The sequence below is a fragment of the Hemiscyllium ocellatum genome, chromosome 25, assembly GCF_020745735.1.
Source record: "Hemiscyllium ocellatum isolate sHemOce1 chromosome 25, sHemOce1.pat.X.cur, whole genome shotgun sequence".
Taxonomy (NCBI): Eukaryota; Metazoa; Chordata; class Chondrichthyes; order Orectolobiformes; family Hemiscylliidae; genus Hemiscyllium; species Hemiscyllium ocellatum.
In genome coordinates this window covers 34,613,633-34,640,001 of record NC_083425.1, presented here as the reverse complement: position 1 = coordinate 34,640,001, position 26,369 = coordinate 34,613,633, and the positions used below count along the sequence as shown (strand labels likewise).

Sequence of the window (26,369 nt, the reverse complement as noted above, 5' to 3'; positions counted from 1 at the left end):
TCTTTAATTAACATGCTAATATAATACTGTTTGAGAAATTCAATTAACTTACATTATCATTTATTTCAACAAGGCCAGCTACAACCAATTTTGCAAAACAGAAGGCAGTTTGGGCCAAGCACTTCCCCTATTTGAATTATTTGCAATGATTACTCGTAATGAAAATTTACATCACAGCACACACAAAATCTTCATTCTAACTACAAGCCCAATTTGCATACACAATTCCATTGTATTTGTGCAATTTCCTGCAGGAAGGTTTAAACTTTTATCAATTCTTTTTTCTAATTATATTGACCCCTGAAAACCCATATTTTAATTCAGTCCAGACTGCCACTATAATCTTCTAAAAACCCTATTCTTTGCATTAAAACAAAGCCCACAGAACGTGTTTGAGAGGTCAAGATTCGTCACTTTTTCCTATTTTCCCAGTGATTGCATTCATTTCATTATCGTAGTTAATTACTTCACATTTAGAACTAATTATTGTCAGTCACAGACGCAAATTAATTTTGCCCTTTTGCGCAGCTCTCAAGAAAGGCCAGTTCTCCCACAAGCTGGTTGCATCTTATTCTATACTCAATTCAAGTTGAGCTCTTTCTTCTCCCAGTCTCTGTTAGACTGTTTTTGAATGAGCTCAATTTTTCTGCAGAACGTTTGGAATGAGTTGGAGACAGAATATTCTGACAGTTACAATTTAAAGCAAAGAAAAATTATTATTGACCTTCAGTACTGTCCTTTATATTTATTTCTTGTAAATTATATCCCACATACAGAGAATCAATGCATTAAAAATTGGTGAATCATAGGATTCTGTGAATGCTTTGCTTGCTGCAGCCTCACTGGAGTGACAATACTTTGCTCTGTTCCAGAGCTGAGTAATAGCTGGAGCTTGACATTCCTCTCCACTCCACAGTTAGCTTCATCTAAAAGTTTTCGACTGAAACAGTACAACAAATGAATTATTTTGGAACCAATAAAGTGTATTTACTCCAAGTCAAAGAAATGCATTCAGGAAGTAAGGCAGATACTACAGGAGGAATATTTTAAGTAAGGCAAAGGGAAGACCAGAGGGCATATTGATTATGAGCAATTTAACCAATTTTCTCATTCATTTATACTGCACATACAATGGAAATGGACACATTCATATGGGGGTGATGGTAGTGCTGTGATAATGTCACTGGACTGGTCAACTGCAGGAATCTGACTAACGTTCATGCATTCAAATCCCACCATAGCATCTGGTGGAGGTTAAAATCAAATAACAGTTTAGATTACTTACAGTGTGGAAACAGGCCCTTCGGCCCAACAAGTCCACACCGACCCGCCGAAGCGCAACCCACCCATACCCCTACATTTACCCCTTACCTAACACTACGGGCAATTTAGCATGGCCAATTCACCTGACCCGCACATCTTTGGACTGTGGGAGGAAACTGGAGCACCCAGAGGAAACCCACGCAGACACGGGGAGAACGTGCAAACTCCACACAGTCAGTCGCCTGAGTCGGGAATTGAACCCGGGTCTCAGGCGCTGTGAGGCAGCAGTGCTAACCACTGTGCCACCATGCCACCCACAAGTTCTTGACTTGAAAACTAGTTTTGGTAACAATGAAACAACCAGGAATCAATTGTCATGAGAACTTCTTATTGTCTTTTAGGAAAGAATATCTGACTTGGCCTGACACACGTGATTCTGGCCCACTACAACGTGGCTGTGTCCTTAGTGTCCTCTAAAACAGTCTGTGCTTAGACGGTCAACAAGTGTTGGACTTTCCAGCAATAGCCACATCACAGATAAGAATAAAAAATTGAATTGACTAATTTAGTGGCTTGATCTGGAATCCAGCAGGGAAATCAAATGTATCAAACTGCCTTAATCTGAATAGCATAAACATTCAGATTAAAAATTGTTTCCTTCCTTTTTGAGGCATTGTGCATAATATAGCATTCAGCCGAGTGCCCTTGTATCGCTGACTGGTTGCTCATTTAGCCAGGAACCTTGTTGCATTTGAGGCTAGCATATGTGGCAACTAGCCTCCTGTCCTTGAAGACAGTCTGGCCTCTTACAGCTCAGCTGCAATCATTACAGAAAGCTGCTCCTGAAGGCCTGAAGTCAGACACGCTGCTAGTGGAAGCTAAAAATGTAAAACACCAGAGAGAGAGTTCCTCAGATACTAAACTCCTAAAGGACCACCCTCCAAAGTAGGTCACCAGAGAGCTCAATTCCCAGATTGGAGCCCTGAAAACCTAGCAGGAATGCTATAGAAGCTTAATGGCTCAAGATGAGTGAATGTACCTTCAAAAGAAATCTCATAACCACCATACCATTAAGTTCTCATACTCCTGAATTGCACATTACTATCAACAATTTCTGGCAGTCAAGATTCAGACATAATATTCTCCATCACATATCCAGCAATGATGCAAGATTCATACCCATCATTGATCTTCAACCTTTCAACAATGACAGGTACATCAACAAAACATTTAATCACTCACATTCTTTCCTCTCTCTGGTAGGACAAGGATTTATCCATTTCAAACACAATAAACCCCTTAACTGTTCCCCTCTCAGCAAATTAATTTCTTCTATTACTTCACATCCCTTGTCCCTGACTGCAGTGTCTGTACATTCCCTCTCTTTGATGAAGCCAACACAAAATATGAATTAGTAATTAGAGAGACGTATTCCACTTCCACACAGGTCCCTTAGCACCATTCTTCCTTATGTTATTGCTCTTTATGCACAGCTATCCATCATTTAGCTAAATGGAAACCATTCCCCCACTTAGAAACTGCATAAATGAAGTGTTGATTACATTCCTCACTTGCAAGTTTTACATTAAAAACCTATTAGTTGACTTGAAACTTACTGGCCCCAAAGTGGAAAAGGACATGGAAGTTATAGAATGTAGGGAAATAGATGGTGACATCTTGAAAAATCTCCATATTACAGAGGAGGAAGTGCTGGATGTCTTGACATGCACAAAAGTGGATAAATCCCCAGGACCTGATCAGGTGTACCCTAGAACTCTGTGGGAAGATAGGGAAGTGATTGCTGGGCCTCTTGCTGAGATATCTGTATCATTCATAGTCATAGGTAAGGTGTCGGAAGACTGGAGGTTGGTTAACATGGTGTCACTGTTTAAGAAAGGTGGGAAGGACAAGCAAGGGAACTGTAAACCAGTGAGCCTGACGTTGGCTGTGGGCAAGTTGTTGGAGGGAATCCTGAAAGGCAGAAAGTAAGGTAATTGGAAAGGCAAGATCTGATTATGGGTGGTCAATATGGCTTTGTGCATGGGAAATCATGTCTCACAAACTTGATTAAGTTTTATGAAGATGTAACAAAGAGGATTGATGAGGGCAGAATGGTGGATGTGATCTAAATGAATTTCAGTAAGGCATTTGACAAGGTTTCCCATGGGAGACTGATTAGAAAGGTTAGATCTTATGGAATACAGGGAGAACTAGCTATTTGGATACAGAACTGGCTCAAAGGTAGAAGACAGAGGGTGGTGGTGAAGGGTTGTTTTTCAGACTGGAGGCCTGTGACCAGTGGAGTGCCACAAGGATCGGTGCTGGGTCCACTACTTTTCATCAGTTATATAAATGATTTGGATGTGAGCAAAAGAGGTATAGTTAATTGCAAATAACACCAAAATTGGAAGTGTAGTGGACAGTGAAGAAGGTTATCTTAGATTAAATCTTGACCAGATGGGCCAATGGGTTGATAAGTGGCAGGTGGAGTTTAATTTAGATAAATGTGAGGTGCTGCATTTTGGGAAAGCAAATCCTAGCAGGACTTATACACTTAATGGTCAGGTTCTAGGGAGTGTTCCTGAACAAAAAGACCTTGGAGTGCAGGTTCATAACTCCTTGAAAGTGGAGCTGCAGGTAGATAGGATAGGGAAGAAGGCATTTTATATGCTTTCAAAGGAAAGAGAATTGAGTACAGGAGATGGGAAGTCATATTGCGGCTGTACAGGACACTGGTTTGGCCACTGTTGGAATATTGCGTGCAAGTTTGGTCTCCTTCCTATCTGAAAGATGTTGTGAAATGTGAAAGGGTTCAGAAAAGATTTGCAAGGATGTTGCCAGTGTTGGAGGATTTGAGTTATAGGGAGAGGTTGACTAGGCTGCTTTCTCTGGAGCGTCAGAGACTGAGGGGTGACCTTATAGAGGTTTACAAAATCATGAGCTGCATGAATTGGATAAATAGACGAAGTCTTTTCCCTGAGGTGGGGGAGTCTAGAACTAGAGTGCATAGATTTAGGATGAAAGGGGAAAGATATAAAAGAGATGTAAGGGGTAACATGTTCACACAGAGGGTGGTACGTGTACGGAATGAGCTGCCAGAGTAAGTGGTGGAGGCTGGTACAATTACAACATTTAAGAGGCATTTGGATGGGTATATGAATAGGAAGGATTTGGAGGGATATGAGCCGGGTATTGGCAGATAGGACTAGATTGGGTTGGGATATCTGGTCGGCATAGATGAATTGGACGGAAGGGTCTATTTCCATGCTGTCCATCTCTACGACTCTAAAATCCTCTAACTAACACTTACTCTTAAGTTATAACTTTATAACTTTCTTCATAACTTTCTACCTTTTACTGCTAAGATTCCATGTGCCACCTCCTCTGAGCCCTGCTCACCACTTCCCTTGAACTCTCTGCTTAACACTAGCCAACCCTCTCCCAAACCTTCGCTGACAGAGTCAGAGGAAATAGGCTGACAGAAGAGGGAAAAGCAGTGAAAGAAGTGGTTGGGATGGGAGAGAACTGAGCAGAGATTCAAGAAAGGCACTGCAGCAGCAGTCTGTTGTTTTAATTAAGGCTCAAATGCACAAGAACTGTACCAAAAGACTATTGATGGCAGCACTCATCAAGAAACACCCCCAAATTACAAACTGTGCAGAAAGGAAAATGCACTATTGGAATGTTTTTCGATTGAGTGATAATTGTTTTTTTTAAAACAAATGTTGGTGTTACTTGCTTATACTTTCCAAATATCCTTTATAACTTTGTCCCACTCTGTTCCACACTCCTTTGGGGATTCTGCAGTTTTGAGTTCTCACATCTGAGAGGAGCAGATAGCAATGTGGCTGACTGGGTGGTTTGCCTATTGATGACACCCTGTTACCATAGCAACGGTCCCTGTCATCCCCAGCCAGCTCGATGGCCTTTTCCTCAAATTGGGTAAGGAGCCTGATAGTCAGCTCTGCTTGTTTATTGGTTTTGGCCCTCTTTGCTCAGTTGTGAGCCAATGTTTCCTGAAATGTAACAAAGAGAAGGACTGATTTTGATGGAAATAGGTGCAGGGACAGTTTGTGAGCATGCATTACCATGCAAAGTTGTGAGAGGTCCCCAGTGAGTAAGAAGCGCATTGGGCGAGAAGGGTTAGCAGTTTGAGAGGGTGAGGTGGGTGGGAGCCTTTGAGTGCACATTACACTTGCAATGCTGAGGCCTGTCGGCTTTGAGACTGTGCAGCAGGGTGAGTGATAGCTCTGTGAGCGTGAAATGGCAGAGAGAACATCATGCCACCCACTCTGGCAGAGTGTAGGAGATCACTGATGGATTTCTCTGCCCTGCTTTCCAGTCCTTCGGTGTTTGCCCATCACTCCGACCCTATGCTAGGATCTCAACCCAAGCTGGAAGGGTCGGATAAGAAGACCTTTGCTGGGTGACCTCATCTTGCAGCATGAAGAGGGCTGATTTAGGGATCCAGGGAGATGGTTCAGGCTCTCAGGAGGCATCGTTGCATTTCTGGTGGTAGTCACCCCAGGCTGAGGGTAAGTTCCTGGCTTGCAGCATCTGAAGTTGTGCTTAGCTGGCCTTTAAACATGACACCACAAACTAAAACTCCAGAAGATCCTGCCAGTGCCAAGAAATTCCAGCTCACCCACCACCCGATTCACCGATGTGTGCACAGTATCTGGATTGCATAGACAATGATCAGCTCAATGCCATCCAAAGCCACAGTCTAATGTCAAACTGGGGATAATCTCAGCCAACGTCTCCCTTTTCTGACTTCTTCAATATTGTCTGATAGTTTTGTGCTTCTTAAACCTGAACTAGGAACCCAACAAAACAAAAGACATCAAGAATTGACTGAATCTATGTTTTATTCAAGCAGCGCTCTCGGCAAGTAACCACTCTAATATGAATGAAGCAGCATTACTGCTTTTGAACCTAATCATAAAGAGCTATTTTTCAGTTTGATCTCTCGAGGCGAAAAGTCCACCAGCAGAAAATATAAATGCTACCATTTTCAGGAAAGGTCAGTATTTTTTTCCAAAGACACATCAGCTAAGCCCACCAGTATATGTTAGCAGTCCAGCTTTCTGAACAAAGGCTGATACCGGTCTATGTCAGTGGCCAGGACTCTTGACTATGGATCAGAAAATTTGAAGTTTAGAATAATTGAAAACCGTTGTGGGGCATGAGCGTAATATCTAAGTTCGCGGTACTGAGGGAGCCTCCATATGACTGGGGCATGTGCCATATTGTGTGATGAAACCACAACAAACAGATTTAATCACAGTTAGAAACCCCATCTGCATTATGCTAAAAAGAAACTAAAAGGAGACTGCCCGCTCCCCCCCCACCCCACCCCGACTATTCCTGTGGAAAGTCCCTATGGCATTTTTATTGAAGAGCAGGAAGTTCTTCCAATGTCCTGTACAACATTCCTCAAATAATACCATCAAAACAGATTCATTAGCCATTCATATCAATTCTACAGTAGGCTGTTGCTGTGTATAAGTGACTTGGTGAGTAAATGAAGCACCATGAGACATTCAAGGGATGTGAATGACATTATATTTGCAAATGGTTTCCTTTCTAGCTATCAAGGAAAATCTAGCAGCAGAGATAAAATTGTAAATCATAGCCTGCAAATAACTGCACATAAATAATAGTGTGTAATTGCAATGTTTGTTAGCTGGTCCATACTATGTGATGATCCTGCACAATAAATGAGGTAGAAGTTGCACAGTATTAGTAGTCCCATTGCATTAGAAGCACTCCTAGTAATAGCAATTGCAACCTTTTGCATAGCAAACAGAAGTGTTAATAACTTGCCAACAATAATCAACATGGAATGCTTACACAGATTGCTAATAAATGAATGACAGGTCAATATGAACAATATAATAGGCGAATACTGAATATTAAATATACAGAATTATATAGGCTTTGCAAATCTGCATCACTTGTTACACAACTACTCATCAGAATGAAGAAACTGTTTTTCAACAATGTCCAGTAATCATACCTGGTCTGGCGGAGGGGGATTGGCAAGGAGATACAAAGGAAGGGATCAAATGTGTTGCTTTGCTTAAGGCAGTGAGGACAAGTTAAAGATGACCTGATGAAGAGAAACACAGATAGTTAATTAAGACTCAAATGCTCAAGTTGTGTACAACACAAAAAACATAGACAATACAAACCACATATCACTCCCAACAAATATACTCGCAGAATGATAAAAGGATAATCAACTATAAAGATGAACAAATCTAACACTAATGCCTAATTTTCTGCAGTAGCAACAATGTCATCACTTGGTCAGACCATTTCTAGTGATACTTCAAACAAAATCAACAGAAGCAACTGTGTTTCCTGGGAGTCACTTACAAAATTCATATCAAACTCGCAAATGTCAAACTATTGGATTTCCTCTCACTCTCAGTTTGTTTTCCAGCAGCCTTATTTGAATAATTGCCCCCTAGTTCCTCCCCTTCGTCACAGTCATTCTCCAAGTATGGCCCATCTTCAACTTTGCTCAAGAACAAGAAGACTTGGACACAAATGACACCAGAGTTTAGTCATTCATTACAAGGTCTGGTCAAATCACATCAAACACTGTCCGGTTTCATCCCTCACAGCAAAAACTGTCAATGGGTTAGGATCTTCCTGAAGTGCCAAGATAATACCCCACCTACTTTTCTTCAGGATTATGCTCACAAACACCTTTATCTGGTAATTTGATAGGATTTACTTAACTGTATTCGCAAAATGGAGGTGTTTTCAAGACAGGAAAATATTAGTGTGAATTAAACCATGAACTGTGGGAAAACCTTGGTGCTCAAAAGCCCAAAAAAACAGGGAAATAAATGAGTGACTTGGTACCTGTGCCTCATTTTTTAGAAGTGAATATATAGTATTGATTGGAAACAGCAGTGGGAGGGGAAAGAATAGAAGGTGTAGGGAGTGGGATTGAAAGGACAGTTCTTTCAAATGGCCAGAGCTGAAATAGAATCTGATACAAAGAAGAAATTGGGATCAGCAATATAACTATATGAGATGATTGAAAGCAAATGGATAAACTATCTTTACACGGTTAAAGATCACACAACACCAGGTTATAGTCCAACAGGTTTATTTGGAAGTACTAACCTTAGGAAGTACTAGCTAGCTACCTGATGAAGGAGCAGTGCTCCAAGAGCGTGTACTTCCAAATAAACTTGTTGGACTATAACCTGGTGCTGCTTGATATTTAGCTTTGTCCACCTCAGTCCAACACCAACACTTCCACATTATATCTTCACATAGATTGTTCAGATTAAGCTTGCTTGACAATTCAGAATATGCAACATTTAGGTTCTCTTGTTGGTGACTTGAGTAGAAGACTTAGGCCTTTTTTGTTTATTATGTGTAGAAACAATTGCTAAAATCAGTAACAGCATCCCCTGCATTTGGTCTAATATTCCTACTCTATGGCTCTGCCAATTTTTGGTTCTCCTTTCTGAAATGCTTTGGCATTTATGAAAGGCTTCACATGAATGTAAACTACCTTTAGGTGAATTGTCGAAATGTTTCAATCTGCTACATATAAGCACATAAAGATGTTCGTTGATGACTAGTATTCTGTCCTCCCATTAGGGAAGATTGTCAGCTACTAGGCAACACACCCTAATTCCATCGAATCACAGAATCAGTGCAGAAAGAGGTCATTTGGCCCATCAAGTCCTCACCAACCCTCCAAAGACCATCCCACCCAGACCCAGACCCTCACTCTACCCCATACCCCTGCATTTACCATAGCTAACCCATCTAGGTAAAAAAAATGACTGCTGATGCTGGAAACCAGAGTCTAGATTAGAGTGGTGCTGAAAAAGCACAGTCGTTCAGGCAGCGTCCGAGGAGCAGTAAAATCGACATTTCGGGGCAAAAGTCCTTCATCAGGAATTCCCGATGAAGGGCTTTTGCCCCGAAATGTCGATTTTACTGCTCCCCATAGCTAACCCATCTAGCCTGCACATCCCTGGATACTACAGGGTAATTTAGAATGGCAAATCCACATAACCCTTCTTACTGTTGTTCACATTTTTACTCATTTGATTATGGTTTTTCGTTTCATTTTGTTTGCAGCAACCTAAAAGTTTCTGTGATTCCGAATGAGCCCCTGAATTTCCAGGAATTCTAAACTTAGCAATTGGCTGATTTTTCATCCTAACTAGTATTCCACAGGTTGGCAGGTCTGGATCTGACACTTTGGAGACTAGTTGACCTTATAACCTTTAGCTGTAAGGGACGCAGTGACATTATAATTTACATTAAGAGTTGTTACAACTAATGACACATGTCTCTTAGGAGGTAATTCTGGATTGAGTTGTTCAGGAATTATGATTCATATGAAGTAGTTTATATAATCTTTAATGGCACAATGTTGTTTTGTTGTAATATTCTGAAAAGCCACTGCAGAAAATAGGAAGTAATTACAGTCCCCATACAGAAGCATTTCTCTTCAGAATATGAAATCCATTGTTACAACAGGCAATAATAAAACATACTATCACAGCTTCCATAACACAGTCAAACAGAGCTTCAATGACAGAGTCATTGTGAGCATACATCATTGTTGAAAATAAAAACAACTGGCAAATTCACTTTAGTCAGAGCTACATTATTTAGTTTTAAAATGAGGAAATAATGGGGGTGTAATGTGTAAAGAGGAACAATCTTAATGAGCCAAACAGCTGGTGCTTGTTCAGCATTACAGCATAAAAAGGGGAGGCAGAAAGCAGGAAGCTATAGGTCAGTCAGCTTAACATCTATCGTCGAGAAAATTTTAGAAGCTATTATTTAAGATGCGAGAAGGTAGATATTTCAGTAACTTGGGTAAGTTTGAGGTAATCAAGTAAAAGGGAAATCATATTTTACTAATTTATTGGCGTTTCTTCAAGAAATAACACGTGCTGTAGATAAAGGTGAATCAGTAGATGTGTTGTACTTAGATTTCCAGAGAGTACTTGCTAAGGTGCCACATTAAAGGTTACTGCAGAAAATAAAAGCTCATGGTGTCAGAGATAATATATTAGGTTTGACAGAAGATTGGCCTACTAGCACAAGCAAAGAGTAGGTATAAGAGGGTTCTTATTAGACTGGCTAGATATCACAAACAATGTGCCAGAGGGATCAGTGCTATGGGCCAAAAGAATGACAGCTAAATTTACTGATGACAACATAGGTAGGAAAGTGGGTTGTGAAGAGGACAATAAGGAGCTTACAAAGGGATATAAATAGGTTATGTGAGTGAGCAAAAATCTGGCAAATGGAGTATAATGAGGGAAAGTGTGAAACTGTCCATTGTGGCAGAAAGAATAAAAAAGCATATTACCTAAATGGTGAGAGGGTGCAGAGCTCTGAGATGCAGAGACACTTGGGTATCCCTGTACATGAATCACAAAAGATTAATGTGCAAGGAGAATGAAATGCAAGAGTACAGAAGTGATGCTCAAGTTATACAAACTACCTTTGGAGTTGTGTGCAGCACTGATCACCATATTTACAGAAGGATGTTAATATGTTGGAAGCATTACAGAGAATGTTTACTATATTAATACCTAGAATGAGTGGACTGTCTTCAGAGGAGAGGCTGGACAGGCTAGGCCTGTGCTCTGTGGAGTTTAAAAGAGTCAGAGTTGGCTTAACTGAAAGATTGAGGGGCATGGATATGATGGACAGAAAGCAACTGTTTCCCTATGGTTGAAGGTTCAAAAGCAGTGGGGCATAATTTTAAGGTGGAAGACAGGAAATTTATGGAGGATTTGAGGAAAACTGTTTTCACCCCAAGGATGTTGGCAAGCTGGAATAAACAGTATGAAAACATAATTGAGGTGGGAAACTTAACAACCTTTAAAACGTACTTGATGAACACTTGAAATGCCACAACACTTGTGGCTATGGGGCAAGGGTTGAAAAGTGAGACTAATGAAGACTTAGAATAGTTTTGTCGGTGTCAAAAGGGCCTCTTCTGTCTTGTATGATTCTATGATATAAGATCCTGAGGGGACTTGACTGGGTAAATGTAGAAAGGATACTGCCTCGTGTTGGAGAAAATAGAATGAAGGGTCATGGTTTAAAAATAAGTGGTTGCAGACTGAAGATAGTGATGAGGAAACACTTTTCTTTCACAAAATTAAGTCTTTGGAATTTCCTTCTTCAAAAGATAGTGAATGGAAAATGTTTAAATATTTTTAAGGCAAAATAGATAGATCCTTGGTTCATAAGGTAATGAACAGTTATTGGATTGTGCAGGAATGTAGAGTTGAGGTTTAAATCAGATCAGCCATGACCTTTAGAATTTTTTTTTAGAATCCATTCGGTGTGAGAACTGGCCATTCAGCCCAACAAGTCCGTACCAACCCAGACCCATCCACCTTCCTTATCGTCCTGCAATTCCATGGCTAACTCACCTAACATACACCTTCCTGAACACAATGGGTAATTTAGCATAGTCAATCCAACTAACTTGCACATGTTTAGACTATGGGAGGAAACAAGAGCACCTGGCAGAAACGGGGAGAATGTACAAACTCCATACAGACAGTCTCCCAATGTTCAAATCAAACCTGGGCCCCCGGTACTGTGAGACAGCAATGCTAACCATTGAGCCACTGTGCTTATTGAGTAGTGAAGCAAGCTCAAAGGATCAAGTAGCCTATTTTCAATCCTTGTGTGTATATTCATCTTGTGTCATAAGCATTTTGATATGCTGCACCAGTAATCCATTTAAAAGTTAAAGTACTTCAGGATATCATGCAACAACTGACTTGTGCTAACTTTATCATCAGTGGGTTTAGATCTGCAGGTCACCTGCACATGATGACAATGCAATTGAAAGGAAACAAAGACTTGTGTTGATGCAGATATTTTCAAGGTAACTGAAAGGTGCTGCTATGAATCACGCCAGACCCCCTCAAAGCATTTGAAGGAAGTAGCCCAGACCCTAACTTTGCTAGTAGTTTTAAGCAGATGCAACTGGTCAAACTGCTTAGTATTAAACAAAACAGAACTTATTTACAAGATTACCGAATGAAACACAAACAAAAGAGAACAGAATAGAATAACTTAACCTATCCAAAAATACACCAGGTTACCACAACTTAATGATCCTGTTCCAAATACTTGCAACAATCTCCACAAACACCCCTTGGCATGAAAGGTAAAATCAAACAAAGGGTCTTACAGAAGACAGAGAGAGAGAGAGAGATGACAAAGAGGTTCAAATGGACCATCTTCTTCACTGGAGCTGTTTCTTGGACCAACAGCCTCAAAACTGACTGCCTGCTTTCAGTGATCAGCCAGACTGCAAAAACCAAACCAAACCGGATTAAAGCTGAGTCAAGATAACTGGCCACTTCCCTTCCATTGTGCAAGTGTTTTTTTAAAACGTGAAAGCCTTTTTCCTGAGGCAGTATCTCTTAGCAATAGTCAAACTGGCCCTAAAATCCTTCAAACCTAGACTATTCAGAATCGTTGCCTTTACTGCCTCTCTGAAAAAAAACAGGACAGTATAACCTTGTTAAAGGAGTAGCATCATTACAATATAATGTAAGAATACATACCACTGACCAACAAAGACCTGAAGGATCATGTTTTTGTTCACTTCTGAGCAAACAGGTAAAGTTTTTATCATCACTCACAAAATTTGATGGCATGATTTCTTTTGTGAAACAATCTGAATTGCAAGCGAAGAATTAAAAATGACATTAGCCTGGGTCTGAAGGTTGTGTAATATGTTTTTATGTTAAATTCAAATTACTTAAATTGCAAGGTTAGAAACTGTTCCATTATGAGACATTGCGTAGATATACATTTGGAAAGGGTTTGAACAGCAGAAATTCATTAGAGAGCACATAATAACAGAAAATTGCATTGCAGAAAGCAATTTCACTGCAATAAGCTTTAATTTCTGTTTTTGAAATCACCACTACAAAAACATAATTAATTACAAACATTCAATTTAAAATCTATTTTAAGGTTACTCAGCACAAATTCAACTGATATTTTAAACTGCAAAGATGTTTAGTCGAAAAATATTAATGACTTCATACTCAAATGAGAATAATTCAGGTACATCTAAACATATTATTTGTTGATGTCAGATTGTGATATCTGTCAAGTAATGTATCCCTTTGTATAATTACAAAGTTCATGAAGTTGCAAGTCCTGACTGCACAGCTGCAGATGTCCCACTCACAATTACTGATGTTGGATCGGTTCACTGACCAAGTCTTCTCAACCTTTATTCACACAACTTCCAATCGTGCTTTTAGCTGCTGGAGGACCTATATTAGGAAAAATTGTGCTCAATATAATTTCCAAAGAAGTGTCAGATGCCAATTCAGGGCTCTGGGCTAATAGCTTATATATGTCCAGTCAGAATGGCTCTGCTGAAGATCACGGCAGATATAAATTGGATTATTGTTTCACTGTTGACCTTCTCCCATTAAATAATTCTGAGTCAGTCATGTACAAAACAACTGCTTTAGGTTCACATAGCAATAAAAGGATGGCACTGAGAACACACTAATCATAAGCTCTGTAGCACCTGTCCTGTCTGATTGTCTTGAACTGTTTTTACATAAAGTGAGCCCTATTGACTGACAATGAGAAGTTTCCTGCAGTCAACAGCACCCTAACTGCACCATTCTACTGGTCTTTTACACTTTCTAGAACTGTTGTTTCTGGAGGCCTACTGTTGGTATTTCCGTTATTTTAACCCAGTTTCAGTAAACTGCCAATGGAAACCTGCAATCTGCCATGAATTTGGATATTTTGCATGATGTGGCAATGCTCTCCTGTGACAAAGAAATGGGCCATTGATATTTTGGTATTGAAGAATCTAATAGAGATTTATTACAGCTAACTATTACATACAAACACATTTCTCTGCCACATAAGTGTCTGGACTATTATTAAGCTAATATGTTATCAGAGAAAAGCATGACTCCAGTAGACTGTCATGCTTCAAGTGTTCCAAGGTAAAATAGAGTATCAGACCATGACACACTATGATACAGTGGTGATATCATGAGCATGTCTCTTAAGAATCAGAGCCGGAACATAACAACCTTCTTTCTCCAAAGATAAAACTTTTCCCCAACAGATATACATGGCTGTACATGGGCAGATGTTGCCAACTCGGATGATTATACAAACAGGTCAAATGGTTTTTCAAGACTAACAGTTCAGACTTCAATATAATTCTTTCAGATTTGACATCTTATTCTGGTGATCATTTACTCGTGCATTTTGTTTGACATTGTCTTGTTGATTTCTGTCAAGCAATATCATTGCACAATCATCATTTGAGTAATCTTTTCTCACTCTCTCGGTGCATGCCTGTTGTACTGCATATTGGCACCTGCTCACTTCTGTTCTCTCGCAATGTAGCACTAGGATCAGCATTCCCTCTCATTTTCTTCCCTGAGGTCACAGCAATGATTTCTGGAGCAACGATCAGCATGGTGATGTAAATTGCCACATGCGGACCCTTGGAGCAGTTGTATTTCTAACTCTCACTCTAACAGAATTAATAGTTATATTCATTCTTGCCGTGCTTTTTTATTGTGTATCCCTTTTGTTCTCCATCTTGGAAGAAGAATATACTCCAACTTGGAACATATAAACAATAGGTTACTGAGTAATACTGACTACTTATCTTCTGAGCACAAGCTTGGCATGGTAATCCTTTCTTGTTGGTATTGCACATTAATGCAGCAACTCAATCCAAAGATTTTGCTTTGTTGCTCAACAGTTAATGATTGCTCAAGTCGTACTCAGTACCACACATTCTGCTTGACTTGTTGAGCCTGAATAGTGGGGTGACAATAGGATACGGGTCACACCTCACTCAGTATACATCTTGAAATGGATTTCCACAGTGGTCCACTGTCTGATCCAGAGTGTCAAACAAATTGAATATAGCACTCACCATGTCGATGACAGATGCCCTTATGAAATAAAAGCAAAACACATTCTTAAAGCAAGTGGCAAAACCTGGTCAAACACCTAAACTAATCCAGATTCAGACTGCATTCTGTTCAGTCCATGCCCTGGCACACTTGCATTCCCAAAAAAGACAAGTTTTCTGCAGAGATGATTTCTTTTTAAAAAATGCTCTAGGCCAAGGGTCTGGAAGCAAAGGATAAAGCTGGATGTTTTCTCACATCTGCTGAATGCTCTATGTACTGGCCAGGGAGGTTCTATCCATCCCTTGGGTGATAATAGTAATGGACTGTATCCATGGACCAATCTAGTGAACCTTTACTAAACGGCCGTCAATGTTTATATCCTTCCTTATGTACAAAGGCCAACCTACAGGTGTGGTCTCACCAAAGCATTATACAATTGTAGGCAGCCTACTTTTTTCTTGATTTCAAATTATACTTGTAATCAAGGTCAAGAGGCCAGTTGTCTTCCAAACTGTTTGCTGTACCTGCAATGTTGGGTTTAGTTGAGCTACACATGTTAAGCTATAAATCTTCTCAGAACTCATTGGGGTTTTTGTGTTTTTTGTAAATATTGTTGCTGATTTGTAAATGCACACTAGGTACATCAAACTCTAGCAGCACAGGGACGTTCTACCTCTACAAAACGATTTTTACTTTCACATGCCTTTGTGTGAAACTCTCAGATCAATTCACACGTTTGCAAACATTTTGATTCCTTGGAAGCTCAGGGTGACCTTACTGAGGTTTATAAAATCAGGAGTATAGATAAAGTGAATAGCAAAGTTTTTCCCCCCTAGAGTTAAAAATTAGATGGCATATTTTTAAGATGAGAGAAGAAAGATTTAAAAGGGACCGGAGGAGCAACATTTTCACCCAGAAGATGGTATGTATGTCGAATAAACCGCTAGAAAAAGTGGTAGGTACAGGTACAGTTACATTTAAGAGACACTTGGACAGGTACATGAATAGGAAAGGTTTAGAGGGACATGGGCCAAATGCAGGCAAGTGGGGCTGGTTTAGTTTGGGAAATTTGGTCATGTGGATGAGTTGGACCGAAGGATCTGTTTCCATGGTGTATAAATTTAAGACTCTTTTAAAAAAAATGCTTTAAGTGCACACACACTTATATTGTGAGCCCAAATATTTCTTAGTGCATTCTCAATAGTAAGTAATGAATATTAATAAATTCTTGAAGTAACAGTTAATATAGAAGTGTGGGGTGCCTTTATATTGTATTATTTCTGGATGACTCCCTTGTTTTAAAGTATGTGCTGCACCTTTAGAAACGTTGCTCAATAGACTGGTTTTTGTTTATTTTTATTTTCTGTAATCTTGGTTAGTCTCTCTTGCCCATGTCTACTGTTCCTAATCTATCTTCCCCAAGGAATTCATTGCCTACTTCATTTTTCTGAAAGTGATTCTGACAGTATTGATCAACACATTTCTCCACAGAATGACAACACAATAAGCTGAAGAGGACACTAAATTAATACCATCAAGTTTGAGGAAGGTTTATCATTGGCAATGGAGGGATCCCCAGGAAACAATGATACAGTCACTCTGAGGACCGAAAATGCTTCTTAGATAATTGAATAATGTCAGACCTTGAAGATTTAAGCTACAAACTTTATAAGAATCCAAAATGATAATCAGCTACTTCTCCCACATTTATTAGATCATTCTGGCAAGAAGTAGACTCTGCTGTTGAAAGCCAATTAACTCGGTAAACCACAATATTATCAGTATTCAAAAGATACTCAACAGACAGTAGTACAATCAGCATTGCATGGACACACCTTACAAATAAGAACTTAGAAGTATTAAATAAATCAGCCTTATGTAAAAACACTGTCCAAATATTGCTTCTGATCAATTTGCCTGGCTGCCTTGCTGTTCATATTACCCAATGCACACCGAAACCAACTTCTTTATTTACAATCGTGAAACAGCATTGACAAGGATCAGAGACATCTTAGGCGGAGTCAATCAGTACCTCTGACAAATAATGCAATGAGCTGAAAATGTGTTGCTAGGTCAGGCAGCAGCCAAGGAGCAGGAGAGTTGACATTTCGGGCATGAGCCCTTCTTCAAGAATGAGAAAAGTTCTGGTCGTGAGGCCAGTTCTTTCCTCATTCCTGAAGAAGGGCTCATGCCTGAAACGTCGACACTCCTGCTCCTTGGATGCTGCCTGAGCTGCTGCGCTTTTCCAGCAACACGTTTTCAGCTCTGATCTCCAGCATCTGCAGTCCTCACTTTCTCCTAAATAATGCAATGAGGCAAGAGGGTGCAAGCTAAAATGACTGGAGAGAGAAAAAAAATTAAGCTGATTTTTTTTTGACACTCATACTGATCCATTTAAAAATACTTCTGCAAATTCACTGCCGCTGAGCTTCCCACAGAGCCTGATAGGAAGCCAACATGAAGGGAACTGAAAGTAAAGGAAACACTTTGTATCAAGTACTTCTATCAGGTGTCGACATTGTTCTACTGCCACAGACAATAAATTGTGTTGTTCAGCCTATACCTCCACATAAGTATTATGGCCAATCATTCTCCTGGAACTGATGGCTGCGCTGCCCACCCCTTGGCACACAATCTTGAGAAGGCTGTTCATACAGATGTTGCCCGCATACACTACACATTTCTGAATATGTCCTGCCATGATGCCACTGTGGCTTTCCTGATCATGTGACCATTAAATGGCAAACTTGTGCCTTGCAAGGCAACAGGTCACTCATTAAAGCTGAAGCATTTAGCTGTAGGAGGAGCTCAGCAGTAACATTCCTAAAAGGCACTGACAATTCAACTTGCAGGCAAATTCTTCAATGCCCTTGACAGTGATGGAAGACTGTCTGGATGTAAGCCATAATAGCCAGCACCTCAAGTCCCATACCCATTAGTATTTGAGGGTATGTTCCAATCCCTCTGCAGCAGAAACTATTTTCAACACACCTTCCAGTCAGCTGGGAATCAAATTGTCCATCTGTGATTCACTTGCCCCCAGAGACTCACTAAGCGCTGATCCCTACCCTGTCAGTATTGAAAGCAGTGTCAATGTCTGAGCTGGAGATTGCGAATGGCAGATCACAGGACCTCTTACTTGGTATTATCCTGCTATTCACTCTTCTCCTGGGGATACTGTGACTGAGCAGGTGGTAACTCTTGAGGATACGGAGGTAGAAAGTCAGAAGGCGAAGGGTGGGGTTTGAGAGTGGATGTCAGAAGGAATGCACGAGGTCCGTGGCAATTCCATCAGTAGATTCCTCACAATCTGGAAAGCAGGCTGAGTATGCCAGGAGTCAAGAAGAGGCACTCGGCAGGGACAAACCCTCACCCTCCCTATTCTCAAGGACCCCAGATACCACAGGCTGTCTCGCAACTGGCCTCACAATCAGAACTATCACCTTCTCTATCAGAATCAGGAGATGGAGGCCTCCTTGCCATACCCAGTCTCTGCTCTGCCCTCCCTACAAATGCCATTACATCCTCCAAGAGATGAAATGATGTCAATAATTAGGTAGCGCTACTTTCGGGTGCTATGCTTTCCAAGGTTGAATAGCTGGAGTCATGCAAGGGCAGAAAGAGGTGGATGTGAGGATGGCAGTATTGAAAGGTGTAAGAGCATAAGGCAGATTATCCCAATGTTATGGGAGAGTTGTTTAATGCCAGACACAAGTACTGAATGAGTGAGGATGGTGTGATGAGAAACCGCAGGTTGGTGGAAGTGTGGATTGGGAGTGCATGTGATAATCAGTGACCTTGGTCACGCATGTGACATCATTAAACTATTGAAGAACTGCTGCCTGGGTACAGGCAATGAAAACTGACCATTCTGGTATCTCCTCCCAATCCCTCCCAAAGGCTATCCTCGAGGGTATCCTGTCAAATCTACAATGGCATCTCTTTTCAGCACTAACGCCACCAGTGCTGCATTGGTAATCCCTCTTGACTGGAGCTTCAAGTTCCTTATTTAGAATTACAGCAATATTATTCAGCAGCAGCCTCCAAAACTCAGCACAGCTTCCCTTGAGAACTGCTTTTAAGAAAGTTCTCTGATCTCTGTCTTACTGCCACTGGCATATGTTTTTCAACTCTTTATTTGAAACAAAGTCAGCCAGCAATATGGCCAAAACTTGACCCTTTATGATAGTCAGGAAATTGGGTGGTAGCACAGTGCTAAGCGTCTGGGTGAACAAACTTCTAATAAAGCATAAATGTCTGTGACCCAAAAAATCTGTTTAAATTCCTGGCATTGTAGCTATCTGTTGGCTTGTACCACTGACACCTGTGGCATTTTCACCTGTGTTCCAAAAGTGGTATTCCTCCTTGACTGATTCTCCCTCAGCAAGACCATCATTAACTCAGTTGAGTAATCAATCCTTAAAGTCAAATCTCAGTACTTGCAGTACAGGCTGGCACCAGAACAAATCAAGGACTCCTTCATGGGAGCGTTCAGCACAGAAACAGACTGACCCATTTGGTCTGCAGAGATATTTATCCATCAAGCTCGCAACAGTGCCCAGGTTATGGACTAGTCTTATCCTGCCATGCCTTTATTCATTCAGCAAACAATACAACCTACTCCTGAAATGTCAAAAGGGCTCAGGTTTCAGTCTCCAATTCACTGCTCTGCGTTCAAAAAAATTCTTGCACTCTTGGAATATAAAATACTTGTGTCAGAGTTGATGTTTTTATGCCCTGTCCATAGAACATTTGGTGATTTCGTGAACCTTTGCCTGTCACCTCTTGCTTAGCACAGTTACAACACAACCCAGATTTAGATTCCCATATCTGCAGGTCATTTTTCTTTCTGCATAACTTGACCAGCTCGACCTAGGTATCCAGATGCCAAGGTAAACAGTGAATCATCCTTCTCTCCCTTTCTAATGCAATCAATAGTCACCAGCTTTTCCTCAGTGGTAAGACTGTTTTTTTTCTGGGAAAGATGTAATGCAAATGTAGTTTAATAACAGTAGAATGAATGCCCCTATCATGTTAGTTTATTTAAATTTAATGTTACTGATCAATAGCTGACATACACTCCATAGAATAGCAAAAGAATGTGTGAATCCCCAACATGCTTAAAGCACATCAATTGCAGCCCTCTATTTTTTCACTGAGATTGATCAATAAAGCACTGCATGACAGACACTGCAGAGAACAGCAGATTTACCCAGTCATTGAAATGCTCGATTTAATCTTAATGCAGTTTAATCATTAATCAATTGCAGTCTTCATTCATTCACTGGATTTCATTAATTGAAATTGAAATTTGGGCATGTGGCAGCTAGATTGTCAGCCGATTTTATTTCCCCTATACAGTTTAATACCAATCCTTTTTACTGCCACTAAATTAGCTCCCAGGCTGTGTCCTGGGATTCTCATGGTGTTTAATTATTGTTTGCAGCTCAGTCTGCCTCTTCATTTATGTTCCATTCATTAACATATCTTCCACTCAAACAGGTTTAATAAGGTGCAAATTGCTTTGTTGAGCCCTTCAACTGCTCAACTCCCAAGGAAAATCTTGCTGACCATTTTAAAGTTCAAAGGTAGTGGAAATTTGGGAACAATGCTACAAATAATGTTGCACTCTGGATAGCACTGTGACTGCTGTATTGCAGGAGAAATTGAGAAATTGTATGGGAATCACACTTATACATGCAAGTACAAATGCTGAAGAAATTCAGCAGGTCTGATCACGTCTGTGGACAGAAAGCATAGTTAACATTTTGAGTACAGCGACCCTTCTTCAGAGTTTCTCCAGTAATTCCAGTTTTTGGTTTAGATTTCCGGTGTTTGCAGGTTTTTTTTGTTTTATTTATTACAGTCCAAATGTCACTGAAATCGCAAAAGATAATTTGGGGGTCCGAAAACAAAAAATGCTGGAAATCACAGCAGGTCAGGCAGCATCCATGGACAGAAAGCAAGCTAACATTTCAAATCTAGATGATATTTCATTGTTGAGCTCAATGATGAAGAGTCATCTAGACTCAAAACATTGGCTTGCTCTTTCTCCATGGATGCTGCTTGATCTGATTTGATTTCTGGCATTTTTTGTTTTCAGTACAGATTCTGGCATCTGCAGTAATTTGCCCCTTCAGTTTAGGGATCTGTGGACTACCTTATGCTGGTATTTACATCAATCAGCTCACCCAATTTTTCCCATTGAGGAAATTCTGTTTGACACAAAACACACTTATGAATATCAAGAAATATGCATTATGGAAAGACAATTTAGATATGCGTTTCCTGTTTCTCACGTGACAGTTTTAACCTTTCACTGCAATACCTGGCACTGACTGAACAGGAATTCAGTTGTCACAATGTACTCTAGCATATGTACAGTTTCTCATTGACACAGCTGTTATGTGTCTGCACCCAAACACCCTTCTCAGCAGCAACAGAAAACAAGCAAACAGGAGGGGCAAGAGTGGCAAGTGGGAAAGTACAGTTTGTGAGAATGACAATTGTGCTGTATGTTCTTTGTCCTCTCTGATCAGAGGAGGCAGTGACACTACATACTCTGCAACCAAACGCACAGGGAGTGTGCTCTCTACATTATCGGCAAATAGAGTCATAGAGATGTACAGCATGGAAACAGACCCTTCAGTCCAACTCGTCCATGCCAACCAGATATCCCAACCCAAACTAGTCCCACCTGCCAGCACCTGGCCCATATGCTTCCAAATCCTTCCTATTCATATACCCATCCAAATGCCTCTTAAATTTTCCAGTCTCCACCACATCCCCTGGCAGCTCATTCCATACACGTACCACCCTCTGTGTGAAAAGGTTGCCTCTTAGGTCTCTTTTACATCTTTCCCCTCTCACCCTAAACCTATGCCCTCTAGTTCTTGACTCCCCAACCCCAGGGAAAAGACTTTGTCTATTTATCCTACACATGCCCCTCATAATTTTGTAAACCTCTATAAGGTCACCCCTCAGCCTCCAACACTCCAGGGAAAACAGCCTGGATTCCCACCTTTATCCAACAGAAAATGGGTGATTTCAATGTCAAACAGACATAGAGAAATACAAAAATGGAAAATAAATTAGATTTAAGAGAGATATCAAAGGGAAAGTAAAAATAAAAGTATATTTGAAATGAAACATTTTTTAAAATTTCAAAACCTGAAGGCAGGAGTCTCTTCATTTGTTTTATTTTCAATGTCAATGAAGTTGATTGAAAGTAATTACTGTTAAGTAATTAATAATTATCACATTGTTAAAGAGGCATTAAATTTGAAATGGCAAGACCTAACTTTCTGTGGTGAATGTAGTTTGCATCAACTGCATACACATAGAAATTTCATGTCATTCAATGCATTTCAATTGACAGGCAGAGAGTGCAATTCTATTTTCATGAAGCTGACAACATAACAGAGACAACAACTTCTCAATATGCAAATTTAACTGTGCATCCAGTATTTGTTTGACATTATTATTGTTACAAAGTCAAAAGATTGCATGCTCACTTTAAGACAGAAAGTGGTTTCTGAATTTTAAAATAAACTTAAAGCACGGCCACAACTGTCAGAATACAGAACAGGTAAGCGACAGGTTGTTCCAAAATAAGTAGACATAGCCACTGGTTGTTTAATGAATACCTGAGTTTTGGTTGCTGTTAGGACAACAAATCAAATTTAACCAATTAATTTAAAACATGCCCAGGATACTAAAACCCAGTTGAGTTTGAATTTACTGTATTGACAACATTAGACCAATGAGAGGGAATAATGTTGGGGATATAAAAACGCAGGCATTTTGAAAACTGGTCAGAACGACTGCAGTAGAGCCAAAGAGCAAATGCTATTTGAAGAAATAAACATTGTGCTCTCAAAGAAATTTCAGAAGGCACTGTCTATCAAAAGGTACCCTTCCTGTAAAAGCAGTAAAATGTAGGAAGATGATCCAGGTAGAAGACAGCAGAATCACATGACTGGAAGGAAGACCAGAAGGAAAACAGCATAAGAGGCTGTCTGGACGTTGAGAAATTAAGTTAGTGTAATGTTTAATAATTGTGTTATTGGAACAGCATATTAATAGAATTGTGCTCAGCTAAGGGGTAGTGGGTAGGGGAAAGCGTGTTCAGTTTGTTAATAGTTTTGGTTAGTGTTCCCTGCTAGGATTAAATAAATAAGTTGTTACATTTTATTTATACAGGGAAACTCAGGGGACTTCTTTCATTCACACATTTTTAACAGATTAAGGGGTGAGGCAAGCTTTTCTAGGTGTTTGTTTTTAATTAGCAAAGGGATTTGTCCTCTGTGTTGTAACACTATACTGCCCATGTATAAATAATAGTTACACCATCAGTTGGAACTTGCCATGAGCAGCAAAGAAAGGGCACTTACTGCTGACCTCAGAGCTAAGGACCTCCATAGAAGAGACTTCCTTCATGCTAATGTAAATTTGGTGCTAAGTCCAGGCAAACAGCAGCAGAGATATTAGCAAGTACGGTAAGTCTTAAATCACAGTGAGGATCATTTCTGGGACCATTCTTGTGAACCTCCTCAGAACCTGCTTCAGTGCCAATACATCCTTCCTGAGGTATGGGGCCTGAAACTGCATCAAATGTGGTCTGACCAGAGCCTCACAGAACCCCAGAAGTACATCCCTGCTTTTATATTCAAGTACTCTCAAAATAAATGCCATCATTGCATTTGCCTTCCTAACCATTGACTCAACTTGCAAGTTTACCTTGACAGAATCCTGGCCTAGAACTCCCAAGTCTTTTTGCACTTCAAACTTCCTAATTTTCTCCCCATTTAGAAAGTAGTCCATCCCTCCATTCCTCCTACCAAGGTACATGATCTCACACTTTCCCATTTCATATTCCATCTGCCACTTCTTTGCCCACTCACCTAACCTGTCCAAATCCATCTGCAGCCTCTCTGCCTCCTCAATGCTACCTGTGCCTCTAACTATCTTGGCACTGTCTGCAAACTTAGCCAGAGTGCCCTCAGTTCCTTCAGTGTTGTGGTCCCAGTACCGAGCCTTGCAGAACACCATTGGTCTCCAGCTGCCATCCTGAGAAGGCCACTTTTATCCCCATTCTCTGCTTCCTGCCAGACAGCCAAGCTTCTATCCATGCTAGCATCTCGCCTCTAACACAATTGACCCTTATCTTACTCAACAGCCTCTTGTGCGACATCTCATCAAAGGAGTTCTTGATGTCCAGGTAGATAACATCCATTGGCTTTCCTTGGTCTAACCTGCTCATTACTTCCTCAAAGAATTCTAGCAGATTTAAGAGGCATGACCTCCCTTTGATGAAACCATGCTGACTTTGCCTTATTTTACTATACACTTCAAAGCATTCAAAGACATCATCCTTCACAATGAATTCCAGGATTTCACTCAAAACCGAGGTTAGGCTAATTGGTCTATAATTTTCTGTGTTTTGCTTTACTCCCTTTTTAAACAGAGGTGTCATGTTTGCGATATACCTGTACTCTGGGACCCTGCTTGACACTAGCGATTCCTAAAAGCTCACCACTAATGCCTCCAATATCTCTTCAGCTATCTCCCTTAGAACTCTGGGGTATAGTCCATCTGGTCCAGGTGATTTATCCAACTTCAGGCCATTCAGTTTTTCTAGCACCTTCTCCTTGATGATGGCCACCATACTCAGCCCTGCCACTCACTCTCTTGAATTTTTGGGAAATTCCTCATGTCTTCCACTGTGAAGACCGATGTGAAGTAATCATTCAGTTCCTCAATAATTTCCTTGTTCCCTGCTACTATCTCTCCAGCATAATTTTCCAGCTGCCCAATATCCCCTTGTGCCTCTCTTTTGCCCATTATATATCTAAAGAAACTCTTACAGCCTTCCATTATATTACTGACCAGTTTATCCTCATATTTAATCTTCTCCCTCCTTATTGCTATTTTTGTTGCCCTTGCTGTTCTTTGTAAGTTTCCCAATCCCCTGGTTTCCTACTGCCCTTCACCACATTATATGCTTTTTCCTTTGCTTTTATGCTATCCCTGACTTCTCTGGACAGCCATGGTTGTTTCATCCTCCCTGTACCATTGTCTTTTTCATCGGGATAATTCTCTGCTGTGTCTCCTGAGTTACTTCCAGAAACTCCTGCCATTGCTGTTCCACTGTCTTTCCTTCTAGCCTCCTTTGCCAGTCAAATCTACCCAGCTCCTCCCTCATGCCTCTATAGTTGCCTTTATTCAGCCATAATACCGTTACCTCCGACTCTATTTTCTCTCTCTCAAATTGCAGAGTAAATTCAATCATATTATGATCACTGCCTCCTGAGATTCCCTTCACCTTAAGTCCCCTTATCAAGTCTGCCTCATTGCACAACATTAAATAGAGTATTGCCTGTTCCCTAGTGGATTCCACAACAAGCTGCTCCAAAAAGCCATCTCTTGACATTTCACAAATTCCTTTTCTTGCAATCCACGATCAATCTGATTTTCCCAGTCCACCCACATATTGAAATCCCCCACGATCACTGCAACTTTACCTGACCAGATGGAATTTGCACTGTGGTCAGCTGTGGGGAGGATTCATCTTAGAGCACAGGCACATTTGAAATAGAAATTTAAGATGAAATTTTGTCAGAGATCTGGCATTCCAGTAATATAAAGTCAGCATTTTAAGGCCAGGGCACTGTTGAAAAGGCGGAAAAATGGAAACTTTTATCGATTTACTGACTTCTTCAGGATTGCACTCAGGGCTTCCCAAAAGCACACCCAGTGCAGACACAGAGAATAACTGACAGAATTTTCACATTATTCTGACACGTATAGCTCCTAAATTTGTAGGCAATTTCACTGAAGTAATGATTGTGAGCACTAAAGTTTCATCAAGTTGACCACTACGAGATCTGCAGCTGTTTCATACAACGTGGAATGCACAGACTTTTCTTGAAACCTACATTATTAATGGTACATCTATGTCATCTAGACCCTTAAGTGGGACCGAAGAGGAGTTATAAAGCAAGTATCTCAGCACATCCCGTATGGCCCTCCACACCATTTATCTGCCTTTGATGTTTTATAGTCCCTCATCGATGACCACACCAATCCCCATTGTTGGATTTTTGCTGTTAAGACTCACAAAGTGGTACAGGTTGTTTAACAGATTGACATCCTTAT

General features: G+C 40.4%; 1 protein-coding gene across 1 annotated transcript in view; it reads right to left on the bottom strand.

The window, feature by feature from the left end:
- The window catches only part of usp43a (ubiquitin specific peptidase 43a), a 438,498-nt gene that overhangs the window by 219,695 nt on the left and 192,434 nt on the right, over positions 1-26,369 (bottom strand). The window contains exon 4 of the mRNA XM_060844205.1: positions 7,283-7,375. Coding sequence (XP_060700188.1) covers positions 7,283-7,375 — 93 coding nt within the window. The remainder of the gene's footprint in view (positions 1-7,282; positions 7,376-26,369) is intronic.